The 15,619-nt window shown below is 37.3% G+C and overlaps 1 protein-coding gene across 1 annotated transcript in view; it reads right to left on the bottom strand.

Annotated features, from left to right (window-relative positions):
• The window catches only part of LOC149785998 (WD repeat-containing protein 3-like), a 152,510-nt gene that overhangs the window by 94,794 nt on the left and 42,097 nt on the right, over positions 1 to 15,619 (bottom strand). Inside the window, exons 8-10 of the mRNA XM_089976279.1 lie at positions 14,790 to 14,891; positions 14,119 to 14,216; positions 5,805 to 5,961 (exon numbers count right to left, since the gene is read on the bottom strand). Coding sequence (XP_089832405.1) covers positions 5,805 to 5,961; positions 14,119 to 14,216; positions 14,790 to 14,891 — 357 coding nt within the window. The remainder of the gene's footprint in view (positions 1 to 5,804; positions 5,962 to 14,118; positions 14,217 to 14,789; positions 14,892 to 15,619) is intronic.

The following is a 15,619-nucleotide window of genomic DNA, read 5'->3' as shown; positions in this document are numbered from 1 at the left end:
ATCAGAGAAACTGTATATAGCACAGCCACACGGATCTTTGGTAAGAAGCAGTCAAAGAATGACGACTGGTTTGAGGCCAACTCCGCCACACTCATGCCAGCCATAAAAGAGCATTGCAGTGCTCACCTGGAATACAAGCGATCTCCCTGCCAGCATGATCCTGTCCTTCCAAGATGACATGAACGGCACAGTGCAGTACGATGGCTCAACATCCAACCCCTTCAACATCCACAGCAGAGTGAAACAGGGTTGCGTCCTAGCCCCCATGCTCTTCGGCATTTTTTTCGCTGTTCTGCTCAAGCATGCCTTTAGGATGTCCACAGAAGGGATCTACCTGCACACACAATCAGACGGCAGAATGTTCAACCTGGCACGACTAAAAACATAGAGCAAAGTGCGTGAAGCAACCATTAGGGACATGCTCTTAGCAGACGATGCTGATGATGCTGCCCTAGCCACTCATCCAGAAGCTGAGCTACAGCACCTGATGGACCACTTTGCTAATGCATGCAATGAGTTTGGGTTGACCATCAGCCTAAAGAAAACAAACATGATGGTCCAGAACACGGACTCCCCAAGCATCATCATCAAAAACTACGAACTTGAGGTAGTCAGTCAGTTCATGTACCTCGGCTCTACCATCACCAACAACCTATCACTCAATGCTGAGTTCAACAAGCGGATTGGAAAGGCATCAACGACTCTCTCCAGGTTGTCGCAGAGAGTGTGGAACAACAGCATGCTGACCCTGAACATTAAGATCTCTGTGTATCGTGCCTGCATGTTAAGCACTCTCCTGTATGCCAGTGAAATCTGGACTCTGTATGCCTCACAAGAGAAAAGACTGAGCACCTTTCATATGCAATGTCTCCGACGCATACTTGGGATCACCTGGAGCGATCGAGTAATAAACATCGAGGTGCTTGAATGTGCCAAGATTCCCAGCATGGCCACACTCCTCCGCCAACGTCACATCAGATGGCTGGGACATGTACATCAGATGGGTGACGCTTCAAGGATGTCTGTAAGCGCAACATGAAAGCCGTCTTCATTGATGTCAACACCTGGAAAGAGCTCACTCCAGACAGGCCCAGCTGGCAGCATGCTCTGATCACTGGTTTGAAAGCCGGCAATGACAAGCTATGCTTGCCAGCTGAAGAAAAGCAATCTCAGAAGAAGAAGAAGCAGCTCCAACACAACCAGACCCAACCTTCAAGTGCAGCAAGGACTGCCACTCCCATGTTGGGCTACATAGCCATAACAGACACTGCACAACCACCAACCGGGACATCTCTCATGGGTGCACTTCCATCGTCTCTCAAGACTAACGGATGCCAACACACTCAAAAATAAAGGACTAGATTACAATATGTAATATAAAAAAGGACTAGATTACAATACATAATAAAAAATAAAGGACTAGATTACAAAATGTAATAAAAATAAAGGACCTGATTACAAAATGTAATAAAAAATAGAGGACTAGATTACAATATGTAATAAAAAAAGGACTAGATTACAATATTTAAGTAACAGTTTTCATCACTGATAGCTGTTTAAAATACAAAACCATTATCTCTACGCACCTTAGTCACACATACCTGATTTTCAATTTGATATTAAGATTCCTATCTAAATTAACATGTGTGGATATAAAATAGAGAATAATGCACAATTTGCAGTCTTCCCGCAATCCTCTGTAAAAAGAAAGGGATGAAGTAGGACTATTTTTTTTTACATAAGGAGGGCCAATACGGATTACTGTAAATTACTGAGAAAAAAAAATACAACTTTGACTCGAGTTACTTTAGTAATCATGAACAACTGCATGCTCTTATCTACATAAAACTGTCTCGTTAGTCAAGGTTGTGTTCTTAACGTTTATGTACCTATTTTAGTCATGACACCATTGTGGCCACATGACTTCAAATGAGTATAACAGAAACTGTAATTAATGGCAACTGATAGAGAGTGCCCATAATGGCAACTGATAGAGAGTGCCCATAATGGCAACCCATAATGGCAACTGATAGAGAGTGCCCATAATGGCAACTGATAGAGAATGCCCAGATTACATAATGGTAAAAATATTTAATTAAGTGCCAAAAGAACAAGTGATTTACTCTTTTTAGTTTCAAATTATCTTTACAATGTTTTGGACTGTCATATTCTAGTGACGTTTCAGAAACAAAAGATTAAATTACGTTACAGTGGCAGCTGATAAAATATTTGTACCTATTCATAATTAAATATTTATACCTTTTCATAATCAAATGTGTACCTATTCATAACTACATATTTGTACCTATTCGTAACTAAATATGTGTACCTATTCATAATTAAAGATGTGTACCTATTCATAATTAAAGATGTGTACCTATTCATAACTACATATATGTACCTATTTATAACTACATATCTGTACTATTCATAATTAAATATTTGTACATATTCATGTACCTATTCATAACTAAATATTTGTACCTATTCATAATTACAATATTGTAAATGTAGGTAGCTGTGGAATCTCATTTGATCTGGTACAATAATATAAATGTAGGTAGCTGTGATATCTCCTTTGAATGGGTCATTATACAAATAATCCAACTGTCATAGATTCGATGACCACTTTGGTGCATCACTGTGAAAAGTACTGCTCCCATTACCTTGGCATGATAAAGCCAATATTGTGCTAAAAATGCTACTCCCTAGACACCTCACAAATACTATCCAATATCCATAAGTAAGAGAGATCATTTTTACACCACAAAGATGATGTACGTCTCCTTCACTGTATAAGAACATTTTGCAAGCCTGCATTAACTTACAATATTAATGAAAGTTACAGGTTTTGTCAAGCTCATGGCAAATTTTGCATATGCAATTTTCATGTGCTCATTAATTTATAAAGGGGGTGGGGAAATGCAATCACATACTTGGTGACAACACTGCAAAGATGCCACTCATGCAGATAAACCTATAATCAAGTGGCATCCAAACTTCTGATTACTGCCCCCATGAAAAAAAGATATAAGTTTTGGACTACACTAGGTCTCATTTCAGCAAACAGGAGGACATCACCTGGCTTACAGCAGGAATCCCACTGAAAGATCAACCACCAGAAATCATGATCTTGACATAATGGAGCATCTACCTCTGGTCCTCCTTAAAAATGCAAGCAGGGTTTGATTTCTTCATAAGTACTCACTGCACATCAATCTCCATGAGATGACTTCTTCATAAGTACTCACTGCACATCAAACTCCATGAGACGACTTCTTCATAAGTACTCACTGCACTCAATCCCCATTACATGATTTCTTCATGAGTACTCACTGCACATCAATCTTCATGAGAAGACTTCTTCATAAGTACTCACTGCACATCAATCTCCGTTAGATGACTTCTTCATAAGTACTCACTGCACATCAATCTCCATGAGATGACTTCTTCATAAGTACTCACTGCACATCAATCTCCAAGAGACGACTTCTTCATAAGTACTCACTGTACATCAATCTCCATGAAATGACTTCTTCATAAGTGCTCACTGCACTCAATCTCCATTACACGATTTCTTCATGAGTAGTCATTACACAACAATCTCCGTTAGATGACTTCAGCATAAGTACTCATTGCACATCAATCTCCATGAGATAACTTCTTCATATGTACTCACCACACATCAATCTCCATGAGACGACTTCTCTATAAGTACTCACTGCACATCAATTTTGATGAGAAGACTTCTTCATAAGTACTCACTGCACATCAATCTCCATGTGATGATTTCTTCATAAGTACTCACTATATCAATCTCCATGAGACGACTTCTTCATAAGTGCTCACTGCACTCAATCTCCATTAGATGATTTCTTCATGAGTACTCACTGCACAACAATCACCATCAGATTGCTTCATAAGTACTCACTGCACATCAATCTCCATGAGATGACTTCTTCATAAGTACTCACTGCACATCAATCTCCATGAGACGACTTCTTCATAAGTACTCACTGCACATCAATCTCCATGAGACGACTTCTTCATAAGTGCTCACTGCACTCAATCTCCATTACACGATTTCTTCATGAGTAGTCATTACACAACAATCTCCGTTAGATGACTTCAGCATAAGTACTCATTGCACATCAATCTCCATGAGATAACTTTTTCATATGTACTCACCACACATCAATCTCCATGAGACGACTTCTCTATAAGTACTCACTGCACATCAATTTTGATGAGAAGACTTCTTCATAAGTACTCACTGCACATCAATCTCCATGTGATGACTTCTTCATAAGTACTCACTATATCAATCTCCATGAGACGACTTCTTCATAAGTGCTCACTGCACTCAGTCTCCATTAGATGATTTTTTCATGACTACTCACTGCACAACAATCACCATCAGATTGCTTCATAAGTACTCATTGCACATCAATCTCCATGAGATGACTTCTTCATATGTACTCACTGCACATCAATCTCCATGAGACGACTTCTATATAAGTACTCACTGTACACCAATCTCAATGAGACTTCTTCATAAGTACTCAATGCACATCAATCTCTATTAGACGGCTTCTTCCTAAGTACTCACTGCACATCAATCTCTATTAGACGGCTTCTTCCTAAGTACTCACTGCACATCAATCTCCATTAGACAACATCTTCATAAGTACTCTTTGCATATTGCAGTACATATAAGTACTCACTGTACATCAATCTCAATGAGACTTCTTCATAAGTACTCAATGCACATCAATCTCTATTAGACGGCTTCTTCCTAAGTACTCACTGCACATCAATCTCCATTAGACAACATCTTCATAAGTACTCATTGCATATTGCAGTACATATAAGTACTCACTGTACATCAATCTCAATGAGACTTCTTCATAAGTACTCAATGCACATCAATCTCTATTAGATGACTTCTTCATAAGTGCTTACTGCACATCAATCTCCATTAGACAACAGCTTCATAAGTACTCACTGCACATAAACCTCAATGAAACATCTTCATAAGTACTCAATGTACATCAATCTCAATGAGACATCTTCATAAGTACTCACTGCACATCAATCTCCATGAGACATCTTCATAAGTACTCACTGCACATCAATCTCAATAAGACATCTTCATAAGTACTCACTGCACATCAATCTCAATGAGACATCTTCATAAGTACTCACTGCACATAAATCTCAATAAGACAACATCTTCATAAGTACTCACTGCACATCAATCTCCATGAGATGACTTTCTTTCAATCATGGCAGAAGATGTTGTCTATAAAAGGCATTTTCATTTTCTCCAACAACCTGAATGACATCAACTACAGCACAAAGCAAGGGGGAACCAAGTCTCCCAACCTTTGCTTTCTGGTTTTATATTTTTTTCAGGTGGTGTCATCTTCAACAAAATCCACAGTCAAGCTTGCCACATTCCAAGCAGGATGAATATCCTAGTGGACTCACTGTGCACCAGCTTTCCACACCAAATGATCCATTCACACTTGCCTTCAGTCAAATCTGCACCCGTTGGCGTCAATCTCTTGTGGCTCAATCTGTAATTAGGTGGAACATCAAGTTCACAAACTTGATCTTGCCAGTCTCTGATCCATAAGTCTCTGCAGCTGATGCCCTTTTCCAACAAATAATGTGTTAAAGTGCTTAAAACCAACAAAAAACTATCGGTTGTGAAGACATAATAGTAAAATGTAGGAAAAGTAAAAAAATACAGAGCTACAGAAAAGACTGAAAAAGAGAAAAATATCACAAATAAAGTTAACCTTTGCTACTGTTGGTCCCTCCATCACCACATCAGCAGAGATAATTTTTCCTGACATGCTGATCCCACACATCTTGCGTATCTCTTCTTCAAGTTTCAGTTCTGCCACTATTGCCTCATCCTCCCTCTTCTCTTCTTGCCCCTCCTCTGTCTGTTGTCTATATATATATAAACAGATAGATTGACAAACACACCATTAAAGCAAAGTTCTTGAAACCCTAGCTACATTTGATTTCAAAACTATAAAGTGGAGATTCATTCAATTTGTACTCGAAAAATGCATAAAAACAAAAAATGTATTAAAATACCATGATTACACAATTAGGGTATTCAAATTTTGCCCAGAGCTATTCAAATTAGGTACCCTGACACCCTGGACTAGTTAATTATTTTTGGTTGGCACAGTTACTGATGGCAAAATCTTAGTCCTGCATGCATGCTTTTTTTCACATAGGAGTCATAATTTCATCCAAATGATAGATGTAATGTTCTTTGTCAGATTGGCATTTTCTCTCCAAACAGCATAATTATGAGCAGTCTGAAACTGCCAGTATGACATGAAAATAGGACTTTCCAAACTTCCACTAAAGACCAATTTGTAGACAAAATATTTTTTTAAAATTAAAAATCAACTTGTTGTTTTATTAAAATGATCAATAAGTCTCACTTAAGTTAATAGGGGTTTTTACCTGTATATTGGTATACTGTGGAAATGATTTTACCTGTATATTGGTATACTGTGGAAATGATTTTATCTGTATATTGGTATACTGTGGAAATGATTTTACCTGTATATTGGCATACTGTGGAAATGATTTAGCTGGTATGAGTACCACGGTACACTGCCAATGAACTAGTTTTTGTTGCATTTCTATAAACAGGAGTGCTCTACAGATATTATGAACTTCTAAGAGGGTGACAGGTGTAAGGTGAAGTTGTTTGCATTTGTGAAAGGCACAATGGAGAGAATATTGGCATATCTCTATGTTACTTTCTTGTACTGTGAGTGAAATGTCTTTGGAGACTGTACTTGTGGAATTTGTACATGATTTAAGCATATGGGTAACCTAAATGGCTGCTCCCATTTACTCAAAAAATCAGCCTGAATTAGTCTAAAGTACAATATCTCAAACAGTTATTAAAATAAAGAAAACAAATTTAGCTAGACTAGACCATAACAGGTTCTGAAAGAGCAATGAATGAATTAAAAATATACCTAAAGTAAAAAAATTATGTGTTTTTTATTACTATTTACCTCTGAAGTGAAAATGACCAAGTGGAGCTAGCAGTTTTTTGATAGGTACACATCTGAACTTAAGCCAAACTGTATTCTCTATAACCCAAATTACACCCATCAATCATAAACCAAAATAAAGGGAACCAAAAGTTTTTTAACACTACCCAAGATATACAAGGTCTTTTTTAACTAACCAGTATAAAGATTGAGAAAAACCCATGAAATTCTATTTCTTTAAAAATATAAAGATACGAACATGGAGAGTGCTACCAATAGTTATACAAGTAAATTTCAACTCAAGTCTTCAACTGTTGTCTGCATTTATTGTCTCTTTCAATGATTTTTGTTCAATCCCTAACCCCACTAAGAAATTATATTAACCACATGTTATATCCTGCGTGATGCATAGCCGTGACCCAAAATGGCAGCTGCAGAGCCTTACTTCTTGCATGAACTGATTCGGAATAAAAGGCAAAGCACAGCATGGCAGAATTTAAAGCTTAAACTCTCCATGAAAGCTAATAAATAACCATGCCATTAATCAGGAATGTGACAAGGTGACGAAACTAACCACCCATATTCACCAACATCATCCCATTATCACAACTAATGCAGTCATAATTATCCCATTATAGACACTAATGCAGTCATTATCCCATTACAGACACTAATGCAGTCATCATCATCCCATCATAGACACTAATGCAGTCATCATCCCAATACAGACACTAATGCAGTCATTATCCGTTATTATAGACACTACTGCAGTCAGCATCCCACTATAGACACTAATGCAGTCATTATCCCATTATAGACACTACTGCAGTCAGCATCCCATTATGGACACTAATGCAGTCAGCATCCCATTATAGACACTAATGCAGCCATTTTCCCATTATAGACACTAATACAGTCATCATCCCATTATACACTAATAGTCATCATCCCATTACAGACACTAATGCAGGTATCATCCCATTATATACATTAATGCAGTCATCATCCCATCATAGACACTAATGCAGTCATCATCCAATTATAGACACTAATGCAGTCATCATCCCATCATAGACACTAATGCAGTCATCATCCAATTACATACACTAATGCACTCATTATCCCATTATAGACACTAATAGTCATCATCCCATTATAGACACTAATGCAGTCATCATCCCATCATAGACACTAATGCAGTCATCATCCAATTATATACACTAATGCAGTCACCATCCCATTATACACTATTGCAGTCATCATCCCATTATAGACACTAATGCAGTCATCATCCCATTATATACACTAATGCAGTCAATATCCCAACATAGACAATATTGCAGTCATCATCCAATTATAGACACTAATGCAGTCATCATCCCATCATAGACACTATTGCAGTCATCATCCAATTATAGACACTAATGCAGACATTATCCCATTATAGACACTAATGCAGCCATTATCCCATTATAGACACTATTGCAGTCAGCATCCCATAATAGACACGAATGCAGTCATCATCCCACTGTATATACTAATGCAGTCATCATCCCATTATATACACTAATGCAGTCATCATCCCATTATATACACTAATGCAGTCATCATCCCATCACAAACACTACTGCAGTCATCATCCCATTATATACACTATTGCAGTCATCATCCCATTATAGATACTAATACAGTTAGCATCCAATTATAGACACTATTGCAGTCAGCATCCTATTATAGCCAATAATGCAGTCATCATCCAATTATAAACACTAATGCAGTCAGCATCCCATTATAGCCAATAATGCAGTCATCATCCAATTACAGACACTAGTGCAGTCAGCATCCCACTATTGACATTAATGCAGTCAGCATCCCATTATAGCCACTATTGCAGTCAACATATTAAGTAGGAGCCTATCACATGTAGCATGGACTTGCCCACAAGAAAGAATGTTTTCCAATCAAGGTCAACTTAGATTTAAAAGGAACTGTAAGCTATTTAGCACTCTGACTTCTTGTTCACTCTATAACATTATTTTGCACTTTGATTTATTGTTCACTTTCTACAGATCTTCCCAATATGTATCACAGTACACTGTCCTGTATTGCAATGTAATACAATATGTATCACAGTACACTGTCCAGTATTGCAATGTAATGCAATATGTATCACAGTACACTGTCCTGTATTGCAATGTAATGCAATATGTATCACAGTACACTGTCCTGTACTGCAATGTAATACAATATGTATCACAGTACACTGTCCTGTATTGTAATATAATACAATATGTATAACAATACACTATCCTGTAATGTAATATAACACAATATGTATCACAGTACACTGTCCTGTATTGCAATGTAATACAATATGTATCACAGTACACTGTCCAGTATTGCAATGTAATGCAATATGTATCACAGTACACTGTCCTGTATTGCAATGTAATACAATATGTATCACAGTACACTGTCCTGCATTGCAATGTAATGCAATATGTATCACAGTACACTGTCCTGTACTGCAATGTAATACAATATGTATCACAGTACACTGTCCTGTATTGTAATATAATACAATATGTATAACAATACACTATCCTGTATTGTAATATAACACAATATGTATCACAGTACACTGTCCTGTATTGCAATGTAATACAATATGTATCATAAGTCCTGAATCGAATGTAATGCAATATGTATCACAGTACACCCTCTAGTACTGCAATATAATACAATATGTATCACAGTACACTGTCCTGTATTGCAATATAGTACAATATGTATAACAATACACTGTCCAGTAATGCAATATAGTACAATATGTATAACAATACTGTCAAGTAATACAATATGTATCACAGTACACTGTCCAGTACTGCAATATAATAAAATATGTATCACAATACGCTGTCCTGTATTGCAATACACTATTTATCACAGTACACTGTCCTGTATTGCAATATAATACAATATGTATCACAGTACACTATTATGTACTGCAATATAATACAATATGTATCACAATACACTGTCCTGTATTGCAATATAATAAATATGTATCACAGTACACTGTCCTGTATTGCAATATAATACAATATGTATCACAATACAGTCCTGTATTGCAATGTAATACAATATGTATCACAATACACTGTCTGATATTGCAATATATCACAATGTGACAGTTCAGACGATATATAGTACCCTAATACTTATTGAAGTGTGAAAATGGTCAGACCACTTCCAAACGGCAGGTAAGATACCAGATCAGTACCAATTAGTTTGTTTCAAGTAGTGGAAGACTCAATACTAAAACCTCCACCATTTATTTCTCATAATTTTAAAAATATTAAAAACCATTCTTGAAAATGTTCAGTTTAATAGCAAATTATATTTCACCATAAATATTTATCATATCACATTGACATTTGGAAATCACTCTCTGATACCTCTGAATCCAGCACTCCTAGAAAAACAAAACATTTTTCCATTTTTCTACCAACAGATCATATATATATATATATATATATATATATATGAAGGAAAGTAACTCTTAGACATTTATTCCTCTTGTTCCTATAGGCAGTCACCAGTCACCCAAGTTTACTGTTTTATACTTGAGCAAAACCTATACTTGGATCATTGCATTTGCTGGAAAGGTAAAGGGCAGGGAGCAAAACCTATACTTGGATCATTGCATTTGCTGGAAAAGTAAAGGGTAGGGAGCAAAACCTATACTTGGATCCTTGCATTTGTGGGAAAAGTAAGGGGTGGGAGGGATTGATAGTAATGTGATCAGATAAATATTTACAGAGAAGGATAATTTACTAATTTGCTCCATCAAATACACTACTTGATGACATTAACATTAGGAGAAAAGGTAAGAGGAGGAGCAAATGCTGACCTCTGACTTCTGCCAATGTCAACCTGAAGAAGCAGGATAGCAATAAAGAATGAACTTCTCCAAATGTAAAGGTAGCACAACCAAGGGGTATGCATTTATACTTGTGTGAGGTCAATGTCTGGGATTCTGCACCTGACTGTAGATAGTGCTGTGCAGCTCAATCACCCTGCAAGATGAAGCTAGTGCTATCAGGAAGAAAGTTTTGAATGATGACTACTTCAGCAAGGTTGAAGACAAGGGTTCAAACTTAGAAGTGTTGAGCCAGGTCAAGATCCTGGACTCACAATTAGACGTGTTGAGCCAGGTCAAGATCCTGGGCTCAAACTTAGATGTGTTGAGTCAGGTCAAGATCCTGGACTCACAATTAGACGTGTTGAGCCAGGTCAAGATCCTGGGCTCAAACTTAGATGTGTTGAGTCAGGTCAAGATCCTGGGCTCACACTTAGACATGTTGAGCCAGGTCAAGATCCAGGGCTCAAACTTTGATATGTTGAGCCAGGTAAAGATCCTGGGATCAAACTTAGACACATTGACCAGGTCAAGATCTGGGGCTCAAACTTAGATATGTTGAGCCAGGTAAAGATCCTGGGATCAAACTTAGACACATTGAGCCAGGTCAAGATCTGGGGCTCAAACTTAGATATGTTGAGCGAGGTCAAGATCCATGGAAGGTTGGATTTTAGGAACAAGGTGAAACTGCAAAACAAGTCAGAAAGATTCTTGTTGCAATAAATATCATTTCGACCACGACATCTGAATACATCGTAAATCTTGCAACGGTATCCCTTGACTGTGAAATGTGCTAGAATCTTGTCTTAAAAAATGACAAGAAGTCAATCAATAATTGGAGTGCACCCTGAGAGTGCTTTGGCATCATAAACATGACACCAGTTGGTGAAAACATGACACTTCCCTTTACATGCCATCTAAGTGGTAGAGCCATATGTCTGTTGTGATTCTTTCCACAACTGAAGCACAAAACTCCTTTTCATGCAAGGCACCTCTAACAAAAACCAACCATGAAGGAGGAGTTTCTCTGTCAATGTGTTTAAAAAAGGAAGATGAACCAGGCTGATTAGAAACTCCATATCTTGATGAAAAAAATGCTAAGAAGGAACAAGATCCAACATCTTCACCCTCAACTGTGAATGAGGTAAAAAAAAAATGTTGCAAACTAAAACTGAACTTATTAAATCTTTTTGCAGTATATGGACAAAAAGACCCAATTGTAATACCAGTATGCTATGTACTGGTTTCACAGACTGGTAGGAAGGATGGTCTGCTAATTGTAGGCTGCTGTCACTGTAGGAACTGTCAAGCAATGTGTGGTTCATTAATCCAAGACAATAGATTCATGCCATCGAAACCATACACTGACTGGCTAGACAGTTGGACCGGTTGGTCAGCAGCTGGGGCAGCACATGGCAAATGATTATAGCTTGCGGGCCTGGCAAAGTTGAAAGGCAATCCTATTTACTCAACTTCAATATCAGTCCATGCATTACTGTAGATGGGTACAATGTCAGTCTATGCATGGCTGTAGATGGTACAATGTTAGTCCATGCATGGCTGTATATGGGTACAATGTCAGTCCATGCATGGCTGTAGATGGGTACTTATACCAGTCAGCTGCCAAACTAGATTAAAAACAGTAATAGTAATCAACAATCGTGAAGAATGAGTAAGTGTAGATATGTGATTACAATATAGCATGAAAGAAATCATTTGATGTAGCTTGATGGGATTGGAAGAAATTGTAACTGTAGGTACTGTTATAGGCATCTTTGCCTTGGGTGGGAATGTCATCTCAAAGTCCCCCATAACACTTATCAATGATTCTGAATTCAGATGAGTGCTAAAGCTAAACAATTCATTTTCTGAAGACTTCAAATGTGCCCATATTTTCATTGCCCTTCAGTTCAAAATGCTGAACCAAACATTGTCTTCCCACACTGAATATGCACTTACATAGGTGTAATGAAAAACATTTCATGCAGACAAGGCATGTCTCATAATTGTCTCAATTACTTTGAAGTGTCTGCATTTCCAGCACTTGATTAAGATCTCTATAATGAATATGAGAAGAAGAAAAAAAAACAATTGTATGCAACAAAAATACAAACGTTTGAAGCAAGCGAACTCATGTGACTGAAATGACCATAACAGTGCATAATACGCCAAAGGTTAACATTGCCATGTGAATATGCAATGTGTAAATGCCATGCTACCAATCAACATCATATGGATAATAATGGCCATGAAAAAAATAAATGCTAATTCACTAGAAAAAAAGAAAAAAATGTTGTATACACCTGGTATATCAACCGTTTGAATTGCTATACAACTGAAAAATATGTTAGATGGTCAAAACTCGTCATAAATTGCAATGGATTCGTCAAAGGTACTGTTAAATGTTGCAAGCAAACAGTTTAAACTAGTAAACATATGGTTCATAGGTGGCCACAGCGTGAAAATTAGGTGAATTCATCTGTAAGAGTTATTTCCCTTACTTATATGATAATATTGACACATAACGGGGGGGGGGGGGGAGGGGGGGGCATCTTTCAGGAAGGGCATGATTCAGACACATTAGAGATTAATGTCCTAATGTTAATGTGATCTCGCAGTACATCTGACAGATAAACTCTTGTACCATATAAATGTTTTCGATCACTAATTCACTCTGCCTTCGTCAATCATTAGAGTTTCAACTGAGTTCACTTTGTCGGTCTTTTTATTCAATTGTCTTGCTCATTTATATTTTCAACCATCTTCAAGAAAATGGGGAAGATACTTTTGACTGGCCATGAAATCTGAGTATATATCAAAGTATTTGCTTATAAAACTCAAACCGTTGCAATGAATAAAATACGACACTAGCCAAATTCTGAGACTGAACTGCAAACATTCAGTTTCAAAGTGTAAACAATGACAATAAATGCTAATATTGCCATACTATAGTGCTTGGCAGAGGTATTTCCCCAAAGTGTGCTATTGCCACACTATAGCACTTGGCGGAGGTAATGCACCAATGTGTGCTATTGCCACACTACAGCACTTGACAGAGGTAATGCCCCAAAGTACATTTGGATAAGAGGGAATTAATTTCAACTGAATAGTTTTTTACAGCCTTTGTGGGGTGTGTTTTTCAATCATTGCAGAATTTACCTCAACTTCCGCCTCATTTTCTTCTGTCTCTTTGATAACAATTTTTTGAGATCTGCTTCTGAGGGCAGTTGGAACACCTCTAAGCTGCTGTCATTTCCCTGCAACAGTATAGTCAAAATGATTAACTGTCAACATTGCTGTCATTTCCCTGCAATAGTATAGTCAAAATGATTAACTGTCAACATTGCTGTCATTTCCCTGCAACAGTATAGTCAAAATGATTAAATGTCAACATACTGATGTAAAAAGTTACTGCCACTTAAAAGGAAGAATGTTGAGTATTTCTACAAAATGACTTTTAACCTTCTCTTCTAATATTCTCAAGTTATTTTCAAATGACATCATGCTTGAAAAAACAGTGCTAGCTATTAAAGTGGCTTCTTTCTTTCTCCAAAAACCTTCATTAGTAATCGATAAAATGACTCTTCTCTTACCAAAGAATAGAAAGATAAAAAGACCAACATACTTTATAAGTTTTTATAAATGGATGAGGACATTAGTCAGAATTAGTAATCAAATGAGAGACATGTGCTTATATTATGTGTAACCAGTGACAAACTAACAGATGCATATACAAAGGTCAATAAGTGCAAAAAAAGACTGGATCATGATTTTATCTAGTTGTTCAATCTGATCCGAATGAACTGCATGTACTCCTATTTACAACTTACATGACATGTAAGGATTGTTTCCTGTTGATCTGTTGCCATGGATACCACCCTATCCTTTCCTTGCCTCATCACAGAACCCACTTTTGTACAGGTCAGTATTTGCTGCAAGTATTTAAATGTAAACTTTAAACTCTTTATAATGCTGTCATCAGGAGCAGAACAATTAATCTTAAAGTTTTCTAACATCATGATTTTTGACAAACAAAAGATGACAAGTCCATCCATATGTGATACTGTGTTTCTCAACATAACCCACCCACCTCAAGGAAAGTTTGTATTGCATCAGAAACAAATTTTTTTACCCAAAGTTTGGCTGGGTGTTTTATGGCATAGCAACATAGGTTATTTAGTGCAGAGGCAAATGAAGTCCTTGCCAAGGACACATCATTCTATTCAACCCAGGCTAATGGAGTCCTTGCCAAGGACACATCATTCTAGTCAACCCAGGCTAATGGAGTCCTTGCCAAGGACACATCATTCTAGTCAACCCAGGCTAATGGAGTCCTTGCCAAGGACACATCATTCTAATCAACCCAGGCTAATGGAGTTCTTGCCAAAGACACATCATTTTAGTCAACCCAGGCTAATGGAGTCCTTGCCAAGGACACATCATTCCAGTCAACACAGGCTAATTCAATTGTAGGATCTTAACCTGCATCCTTTTGGATGAGAGTTTGGTATGTTAACCACTATATCATCTGTCTCCTTCAGCTACCCCATGCCAAGAGAGTTTGGTATGTTAACCACTGTACCATCTGTCTCCTTCAGCTACCCCATGCCAAGAGAGTGCATCAAATTTTAAAATTATGTTGCTTCACTGTACCACATAG

The sequence above is a fragment of the Sinohyriopsis cumingii genome, chromosome 12, assembly GCF_028554795.1.
Source record: "Sinohyriopsis cumingii isolate HCF-2022 chromosome 12, ASM2855479v2, whole genome shotgun sequence".
Classification (NCBI taxonomy): domain Eukaryota; kingdom Metazoa; phylum Mollusca; class Bivalvia; order Unionida; family Unionidae; genus Sinohyriopsis; species Sinohyriopsis cumingii.
Note: the sequence above shows the minus strand (reverse complement) of the source record. Positions and strands in the feature narration are given on the sequence as shown.